At 48.1% G+C, this 10,168-nt stretch overlaps 1 protein-coding gene across 5 annotated transcripts in view; it reads right to left on the bottom strand.

The window, feature by feature from the left end:
• Positions 1–3,114: 3,114 nt before the first annotated feature.
• Positions 3,115–10,168, bottom strand: part of VWA7 (von Willebrand factor A domain containing 7) — a 41,357-nt gene continuing 34,303 nt past the window's right edge. For 4 of the 5 annotated variants that reach the window (XM_081901503.1, XM_081901504.1, XM_081901505.1 and 1 more), the window contains 3 exons: positions 8,719–8,855; positions 6,653–6,821; positions 3,115–6,046 (listed from right to left, as the gene is read on the bottom strand). In XM_081901503.1, the coding sequence (XP_081757629.1) occupies positions 5,621–6,046; positions 6,653–6,821; positions 8,719–8,855 (732 nt within the window). In that variant the 3' untranslated portion in view covers positions 3,115–5,620. Of the gene's footprint in view, positions 6,123–6,652; positions 6,822–8,718; positions 8,856–10,168 lie in introns of all 5 variants that reach the window. The other variant, XM_081901506.1, reaches the window with a different exon arrangement.

Here is a 10,168-nt window from a genome sequence, read left to right as displayed (position 1 = left end):
ATGCAAAATGAATTAATCCGTTCCAGACTTTTAAAAACAACCCCTAAAACAGCAACTTAACATGAATTTTACTATCTAACGAGACCATTGATCCATAAAATGAAAGCAATAAGCAATGCACTGCAGTGACACAATCAATCAGTAGCTGAACTGAGTTCCACACAGTCACAAAAACAAAAAATAAATAGCAAAAACAGACAGACCTCAGCATAACACTCAAAACGGAAGTGTGGCACTCAAATTGGAAGCGTAACACTCAAAACGGAGCATGTTCAGCTTCCGAGAAAAGTTTGCAAACTGAAATACTTACTTCCGGGTTTGCAGTGTTTGGGTTCCAAGGTGTTTGAGTACTAAGGCGTTTGAGAACCAAGGTACCACTGTATAGCACTCTTAGTCTGGTTATATTTCCCTTCTTTGGTGAGGTAGGCCATTGCTATTGTGGGGAGAACCGAAACGAAGAGGTCATCTGCGGCTGCTTAGGGAGCTCTTTCCGTGGTCCAAAGATTAAGCCAACGCACCAACATTATTATTCCTCCTCCTCTAATTCAACACCATTCTGTTAACTCTTCCCATTTCGTTTTTGAAGAAGTCGCTTTCTTATTCAGCTGATTTTCTGATGGCCTTTGTTGACAGGACATCCATAGCCATGAAGCCGGGGAGGGAAACAGAGTGGCACACAGCCTTTACTTCTGGTTCCCATTTGAAAGACGGAAAACCGGAAGAGCATAGCAAAGCCATGGCATCCTAACGCCTTTCATTAAAAAGATGTTAGGCTAACAGGTAATGGGAGCAGCTAGGGCATGGGAGCTCAGTTGATGGAGCATCTGCTTTGCATCCAGAAGGTCGCCAGTTCAATCCCTGGCATCTCCAGCTACGGCTGGGAATGTTCCAGGAACCTTGGAGACCTGCTGCCAATCAGTGTAGACAGTATTGACCAATGGTCAAACTCTGTTTGCGGCAGCTTTCTTTGTTCCTGTGAAAAAGTCCAATGCCTGACTAAATATCCACTATCGGTCAAGGCAAACATGATTGTGCTAGATGATAGGCCTGACGTGCTGTAGGCAGTCTTCTACATTCCTGTATTGCAGGGAGGGAAATATGAAGCAACCCCCTACATAGGGTTTGCCTATAGATATTTCCCAGGGACCCTTCCCATAGGTATATGCATAATCTACTTATTTGTAGGGTACCAAGAACCGGTCAGTCCTCTAGAATTATAAAACTGGAACGGACTACAAGGATCGTCTGGTTCAACCCCTGGCAGTGCAGCAATAATAATAATATTTTTTTATTTATACCCCGCCCATCTGGCTGGGTTTCCCCAGCCACTCTGGGCAGCTTCCAACAGAACACTAAAATACAAAAACCTATTAAACATTAAAAGCTTCCCTAAACAGGGCTGCCTTTAGATGTCTTCTAAAAGTTTGGTAGTTATTTTTCTCTTTGACATCTGGTGCGAGGGCATTCCACAGGGCGGGTGCCACTACCGAGAAGGCCCTCTGCCTGGTTCCCTGTAACTTGGCTTCTCGTAGCGAGGGAACCGCCAGAAGGCCCTCGGTGCTGGACCTCAGTGTCCGGGCAGAACGATGGAGGTGGAGACACTCCTTCAGGAATCTTTCGAACCCACAGCCCTGAGATTAAGGATCTTGTGCTCTACCAACCGAGCTATCCCTCAGGTCTCTGTGTGCCCATTTGATCTCTTTGGCTCATGTTCAGTATTGGGTCATTTTGTTAATCCAGGGAAAGCAAAAATTGGGCACTGCTAGTTTCACATGGTCGTTTTCTACCCTCAATAGTTTTCTACCCTCAATAACTTCCACAAAACTGAAGTATACAGGGGTAATTTTTTCCACCCAAGCCTATTCAGATGTGTCTCAGGGTGATAAAATGTCTCGGAACAAAGCCATGTGTGTCGTGTGTCAGGAGAAAGGCACCTGTCCTCTTGCTTGGTTTGGGATTTCCTTGGAAAATATATGATGGACACTGTTTGTTAAACCCCAAAGTCAATAGGTGTCCTAAGTGTTTTTCATTTGCAGAACAGAAATGGTAAATGATAAGTGACTGAAATTTGGGGATAGGGCTTACTCCTGGCACAGGTGACAACAATTTAGAAGTATGGCGTGGGTTAGCTTCTGTGTAATTCTGTGGGCCAGCGTGGTGTAGCGGTTAAGAGCGGTAGACTCGTAATCTGGGGAACCGGGTTCGCTTCCCCGCTCCTCCACATGCAGCTGCTGGGTGACCATGGGCCAGTCACACTTCTTTGAAGTCTCTCAGCCCCACTCACCTCACAGAGTGTTTGTTGTGGGGGAGGAAGGGAAAGGAGAATGTTAGCTGCTTTGAGACTCCTTAGGGTAGTGATAAAGTGGGATATCAAATCCAAACTCCACTTCTTCTAATTTCTAACCAGAGCATAAGCCTGGGGTGGATTTCAACCCCATTTTCAAACCTGGCATTTAGAGCTAGGTATTTAGGATTTTTCAAGTGATCTGAACCACTGGCCTCCAGTGCCTGACTCTACATGAGCTGCCAGGCCCTGCCCACTATAAGCAGGTATTTTTAAAAGCCAGCATTGATTATCTTAATCACTTTCTCATACGGATGCTAGCAGCAATCCAAACCTCAAATCTATGGCTCCCCCTGCTGGCTTCAACAATATAGGTAAAGGTAAAGGTACCCCTGCCCGTACGGGCCAGTCTTGACAGACTCTGGGGTTGTGCGCCCATCTCACTTAAGAGGCCAGGGGCCAGCGCTGTCCGGAGACACTTCCGGGTCACATGGCCAGTGTGACATCGCTGCTCTGGCGAGCTAGAGCTGCACACGGAAACGCCGTTTACCTTCCCGCTGGTAAGCGGTCCCTATTTATCTACTTGCACCCGGAGGTGCTTTCGAACTGCTAGGTTGGCAGGTGCTGGGACCGAGCAGCGGGAGCGCACCCCGCAGCAGGGATTCGAACCGCCGACCTTTTGATCAGCAAGTCCTAGGCGCTGAGGCTTTAACCCACAGCGCCACCTGTATAACACTACTCAAATGTCAATAATTTATATTCCCTATTCCCCTTTCGCATCCCCCAATTCCCACCCCTGTTTTTTTAAAAAAAAAAACAACCAACCAAACTTTATTTATTCAAACGTTTGTATAGAAAAGAACTAAAATGTATGCGTGATTAAAACATATTTGAATGCACTGGGTTATTTTAATTTTGCACCCTAAGCTCACTCCCACATCCCCCCCGGGGGGCGGGGATCCTCAAAACCTATTGCACATTTTATTATCGAAACAGTTCAAGAGGAAAAAAGCAAGACACCACCATTCTACATTTCAGTTGACACAAAAGTCGAAAAATTTCCAAATGCTTCTTTTTATCCATTAAACAAATATCTATCTATATACAAAACAACGACATGAATCTCATACGGCGAAAACTAAAATATCTAGAACTTGTTTTAAAAAAAATGCATAAAAATATAGAGAGGACGATTTAGACCCAGTAGGCAAAAATATACAGTTCAAGTTTAACTGAAAGGAAGTCTGGAGAAGAGGAACGCTTCATGCAGAGAAGAATCTCAGATCTTAAGGCACGCTTAAAGCCAAATTGGTGGAAGACCTGTGGTCGATTCTCCTAACAACTTTTCCTTTACTTCACAGTGGCTGCGGAAGAAGCTAGTGCTTTCAGCAGGAAAGCCACCATTTATTTCCTCAACTGAAATATCTGCCATCTCCCCCCCCCCCAATGCTGCTTCCTATATGGAAAGTGAGACGGGTATATTGAGTTTGACCAGGAAAACAACGCAGAGGAAAGTTTGATCATCACCTCTCCCAGCTCAGTCAGATTAAGACTGAATGGCCCAGATCTCACTGCAGCTAACTAGCTAAGTAGCCTGAGGGAACGGGGGTTACACAGAGGGAGGGAGGCCATGCCAGGGCCCAAGATGGGAGGAGAAGGCAAGGTAGACCCACCTGAACAGGGAAGGGACCAATTCTGTTCCAGCCAGAATCCCCTGCACAGGTGAATCTAGGAAGAGGCAACTGGAAATGGATTGGCAAGGCTTGCCAACTCCCAACTCTTTCACAAGAGGAACCATAAAATGGTTCTCCAGAAAGCCGGTTGGGCCACTCACACAAAAGGAGAAGGTGTGGAGATCTCGGTTCAACAGCTACTAGATCATGGCTAGACTTCTTAAAGGGTGTCAGAGGATGCTCTGCTGTTTTTTTCCTGTGACAGACTAACCCAGTGATGAAGTGGCAGAGAGGCAGGAAAATGCGAGTGGGAAGAAAGGCACACGTAAGAACAGGCGGAAGGAAGAGCGAAGGAAGATTTCCCGGGCCAGCCTATGACATTTGTTGCCTGAAGCAAAGTTGATTCTCCACTGGCCACCCCCGATTTCATGCACAGAATCTAGCCAGACTGGCTACCAAACCTTGTTTCAACTTAGGCAATGGGACAGCACTTTCCCACTGCACACGTAAGAGGAGCAGGCTTCTTTTAGGGGGTACAGGGCAGTCTGTGTGGGGCGTGCACACAGCTCTCTTTTCCAATGCTTTAACACCCTCGGCATCTGCCTCCTGAGGCAGCCGCCTCCCTCTGCCTAACAGTAGGGCCAGCCCTGCGAATTCTCTTGAGTACGCAAAAAGAGAATGGAAATCGATCGCTGATGAAAAGGTAACGGTGTACAGAGGGTGTCCAGGCATCGAGCACGGCCTGTGAAAAGTTTTATGCAGCCATAGTAAGAAAGGAATTTAGAAAGGGTGCATGAAAAGAATGGAGGGGACTTTGGGGGCAAAGGAATGAAGAGAACGAGAACTGTAGGTTAAACTGATTGGGGGCCATTTCAGGGGTAACAGGAGACTTGGGGACCTGTTTCCAGCCGGCAAAAATGAAGCAGTTAGCCTTGCACACTTCTGGTGGCCAGGTCAAAATAATATGGGGAGACATACACAGAAGCAGAACGGGTAAGAACTGCAACACACAAGTAGAGGCTGTAGATAGACAAATGATTAAAAGGGTATGGGGGCACAGACAGGGAAAAAGTATGTGAGATGGGGAAAAGATGGCCTGTTGAGTCTGGCTAGTAATGCCCTTCTGCGCATGGAACCCATAGCAGCAAGGATGTGGGTTTGGGCCCCACACATCTCCCTATAGGGAGCAGCCATGCCCCTCTGGTTGAGCATGTGGTACTGCATGCGCAAGTCCCAGTTTCAACCCTGCCACTGCCCCTTAAAAGGATCTCAGGTGGTTAAGGCTGAAAAGCCAGCAGGCACCCCTATGAGACAGCTCAATCTGGGCTACATGACGCAAAGATCTGGCTCAGTTATACGGAAGCTTCTTCTATTGTTCTCTTCAGAGAGACTCCGCCGCCGCAAAGCTCAAGAGCAGCTCAGATCAGGTAAAGAGGGTGGCATCTGAGGCTCGGAGCATTTTACCACCTATCAATCACAGTGCAACACACATGTCAGTAGTCAGGCCCCGCCTTGTGTTTTGCAGGGTCCAGAATTCAGGACCTGCCCATCTGCTTGGCATCTTCCAAGCTCATTCATTCTCTTCCTCGGGAAGGCAAAAGGCCATAATATCCCTACAGCCTCTACAGTCAGAGAGGTCCCTTCCTACAGCCAGGAGTTTCCCCTATGACACACACATCATCCATCCGGTTGCCATGGACACCATTAATACCCACCCCCAGGACACAGCAGCCCCTGCTGCCGCCACAGGCTTCCTAAGGACCTCAGGAGGGGACGCTCTTGGCTTCACAGTAAGAGCAGGGGGGGCCGACGCCACTTGGCACCGATACTTCTGCCCAAGAAAGTTGGTGACCACCAGCCTGGCTTGCTGCGAGCAACAGTCCGAGGTGTAAGCGACGGACTCTGCCAGCCCATCGGCGTGGTGAGCAACCACGGCACCCCCTTCCACATGCACCGAGCGGACGCCAGCTTCATCCCAGATCTGCAAGGTAGCCGTCCAACGCTGGTCGTGGCAAGGGGTCCGCGGTGGGCCACAGGATCCACCAACAGAAGTGACGTTGCAGACTGGGGAGGAGTCTGGGTTCTGCACCTGCGGGCAAAGAGGAGCTTCTTGTTACAGCATATCCAAAAACGAGGTGTTTGGATATAGGGTCTGGTAACCAAGCCTGTTGAGGCAGCTGTGTATGTTTAGCCAAGCTAAGAGGAGACTGGATAGTCATCTTCAAATATCTTAAAGGCTGCCACATGGAAGATGGAGCTAGCTTGTTTTCTTTTTTGTGTTATTATTATTATTATTATTATTATTATTAAATTTTTTGACAAAGAGAGCGGTCTGATTGGTTGTCTCTTAAAGATTCTATCGCATACACAGGATCATGGGTTTGGAAGCGACTGTCCTCCCCAAACTTGTAACGCTATGACCCATGAGTACTTCGTTGCTCCTTTTGACAAGCCTGCATCCTTCTGATGGTTTTCAAGCAAACCATGTGTATGGAACCTGTGCAGATATCTGTTGGACTACAATTCCCATCATCCACTGGCCATGCTGACCAGGCTGATGGGATTTGGAGTCCAGCATCGGGGGGGGGGGACGACACACCACAGGTTCCCCATCCCAATATATAATCAAAGAATAACTCCAGGAATTCTCCCGTGGGCACCCCGCTCCCCAGTTTTCTTCCCCCAAAAAACTCACCAGAGGTAGAGGCATCACAAGAAGCTGTAGATGGGCAAAGCTAGGATCCCCAGATGGGTGAAGGAGGCTGGCCTGCAGCGTCAGGGTGATCACAGAGCCAGGATCAGCGGCATCAGGTACATTCAAGGTAATGAGTCCAGTTGCTGTTTGGTTAAAGTCCAATTGTAGCCTGCAGTAAAGGGGAATGGAAGTTGTTAGGTTTCTGTTTGCGCCACTGGTGCAGTGCTTGGAGTCACAAGACTCTGTTTACATTCCAGAGATTGCAGACTGTTGGAAGTCTCACGGGAGACGGATGCTTATATTACTGGTTTCCTGTTCCTTTGTTTCAGTTGCCTCTCTGCTCTCACAGAGAGATGGTGTATTTTCTTTTCTGTCTGCGTAGTTAGAAATAAAACTCTTCGCAATGTAGCTCATATTTCTCGTCCTTCCCTGCTGCTGTATACTCTGCGTAATGGGGGAACATGCCTGGAGCCTCATCAAACGCTCAGGTCATTAATCATGTTGGAGGACTAGGCTGGAGGAATAGTTTGGTCGAACGCAAGTCCGAAAGAAGTTAATATTTAAGAAATAGATGGATGGCCTAAACATTATCAAGCAGCTTCAGTATTTTATCTAGCTGCTTAAAACATGTATAGACTGTATTTCATATAAAACCAGGAGTTTGTAAGGTAAGATCATGGGTAGGCAAACTAAGGCCCGGGGGCCGGATCTGGCCCAATTGCCTTCTAAATCTGGCTCACGGACGGTCTGGTAATCAGCGTGTTTTTACATGAGTAGAATGTGTGCTTTTATTTGAAATGCATCTATGGGTTATTTGTGGGGCATGGGAATTCATTCATTCCCCCCATCCCCCCCAAAAATATAGCCCAGCCCACCACAAGGTCTGAGGGACAGTGGACAGGCCCCCTGCTGAAAAAGTTTGCTGACCCCTGGGTAAGATCAATACAATATGGTATGACCAGCAACAAAATTGCCTCCACCGCTAATCAGAGAGGCAACACTCCTAATTTCTTTCCCCTCTAAACATGAGGAGGCAGGGGACAAAGACCCGCAGAGGCCTAAACCCTCACCACCCAGCTTTTAAAAACATTCTCACATGCACAAATACAAGATGAGAGGCACAAATACAAGATGGGTGACACCTGGCTTGAGAGCAGTACATGTGAAAAGGATCTAGGAGTCTTGGTTGACCACAAACTTGACATGAGCCAACAGTGTGACGCGGCAGCTAAAAAAGCCAATGCAATTCTGGGCTGCATCAATAGGAGTATAGCATCTAGATCAAGGGAAGTAATAGTGCCACTGTATTCTGCTCTGGTCAGACCTCACCTGGAGTACTGTGTCCAGTTCTGGGCACCACAGTTCAAGAAGGACACTGACAAACTGGGACGTGTCCAGAGGAGGGCAACCAAAATGGTCAAAGGCCTGGAAACGATGCCTTATGAGGAACGGCTAAGGGAGCTGGGCATGTTTAGCCTGGAGAAGAGGAGGTTTAGGGGTGATATGATAGCCATGTTCAAATATATAAAAGGATGTCACATAGAGGAGGGAGAAAGGTTGTTTTCTGCTGCTCCAGAGAAGCGGACACGGAGCAATGGATCCAAACTACAAGAAAGAAGATTCCACCTAAACATTAGGAAGAACTTCCTGACAGTAAGAGCTGTTCAACAGTGGAATTTGCTGCCAAGGAGTGTGGTGGAGTCTCCTTCTTTGGAGGTCTTTAAGCAGAGGCTTGACAACCATATGTCAGGAGTGCTCTGATGGTGTTTCCTGCTTGGCAGGGGGTTGGACTCCATGGCCCTTGTGGTCTCTTCCAACTCTATGATTCTATGCACAGGATCCTGAGATCTCCAAGAACGTTCACAGCCTTAGGATCTCAAAACATTTCTTATTTTGGAACGGAAATTGAGTTTTTAGGAAGTTGCATTCTGCACAGTGCGATAGTGGAATGCGCACAAGCCCTGCCTTTGGAATATGAGGCAGGGCAGGGCATAAAAGACTAGAAATCGCTGAGTTACAATGCTAGGAACTGGTGTCTTCCATGGTTGCTCATTCATCAGAATTACCTGGAACTGGAGATGTTGACCGGGAACCCAGGAACGCTGCTTACCCTCAGATCATACTGCTTGGGTGAGCCGGGATTCGTCACCTTCCAGGCAATGGCAACAGGTCTCCCTGGGAACACCGGAGCGTCTGTGCTCAGCTGGAACAAAGCAGGGCGTAGGTTAGACCTCCCTAAAGGAAGGCAGGCGCAAATGCTCAGGTGCATATTTGCAGTTAGGTTTGCACCGATGCGGGTGGCACTGTGGGTTAAGCCACAGAGCCTAGGACTTGCCAATCAGAAGGTCGGCGGTTCGAATCCCCGTGACGGGGTGAGGTCCCGTTGCTCGGTCCCTGCTCCTGCCAACCTAGCAGTTCGAAAGCACGTCAAAGTGCAAGTAGATAAATAGGTACCACTCTGGCAGGAAGGTAAACGGCATTTCCGTGCGCTGCTCTGGTTCGCCAGAAGCGGCTTAGTCATGCTGGCCACGTGACCTGGAAGCTATACGCCGGCTCCCTCGGCCAATAAAGTGAGATGAGCGCCGCAACCCCAGAGTTGGCCACGACTGGACCTAATGGCCACGGGTCCCTTTACCTTTACTTGCACAGACCAAAAAAGCATGACGGTGTGCCCCTTGATTTATTTTTTAAAATGTCATTAAAAAAAGCAGTTTACAGCCATAAAACCTTACAATAAAAAACAGCAAAAAGCTCAGAGCAGATTTTAATTAACCCTTAGCGGAAAAGTGTTTTCTTAATTGCCTGCACAGGCCTGGCAGAATGGCATTTTTTTTTCCAGCAGGCATTTAACAACTGGCACAGAAGGCACCTGCTGAATCCCCCACAGGACTGGGCCAATGGCAGTTTCTTTTTCTTTTCTTTTCTTTTTTTGTGACAAAGTATCATAAATAAATAAGAATAAACATGTGCACTCCACCACCGAGACCATTCCATTGTAACTATCCAACCTCCCAAAATTTCCAACACCTCTTGCGATGGTTTAACCCCATTCCAGAAGTACTGTTTTTGGGGGACAGGGGGCGGGCGGGTGGGGGGGATTCCCTGGTCCTGAATGGGGTAACTGTGCCCCTGAAGGACCAGGTGCACAGCCTGGGAGTCATTTTGGACTCACAGCTGTCCATGGAGGCACAGGTCAATTCTATGTCCAGGGCAGCAGTTTACCAGCTCCATCTGGTACACAGGCTGAGACCCTACCAGCCTGCGGACTGTCTTGCCAGAGTGGTGCATGCTCTAGTTATCTCCCGCTTGGACTACTGCAATGCGCTCTACGTGGGGCTCTTTGAAGGTGACTGGAAAGTGCAATTAATCCAGAATGCGGCAGCTAGATTGGTGACTGGGTGTGGCCGCCGGGACCACATAACACCGGTCCTGAGAGATCTGCATTGGCTCCCAGTATGTTTCCGAGCACAATTCAAAGTGTTGGTGGAACACCCTCCCTTCAGATGTGAAGGAAAT

Source organism: Podarcis melisellensis, assembly GCF_964234715.1.
Source record: "Podarcis melisellensis genome assembly, chromosome: 2".
In the NCBI taxonomy this organism is placed as follows: domain Eukaryota; kingdom Metazoa; phylum Chordata; class Lepidosauria; order Squamata; family Lacertidae; genus Podarcis; species Podarcis melisellensis.
The sequence above is the reverse complement of the archived record's forward strand: the minus strand, read 5'-3'. Positions and strand labels throughout refer to the sequence as shown.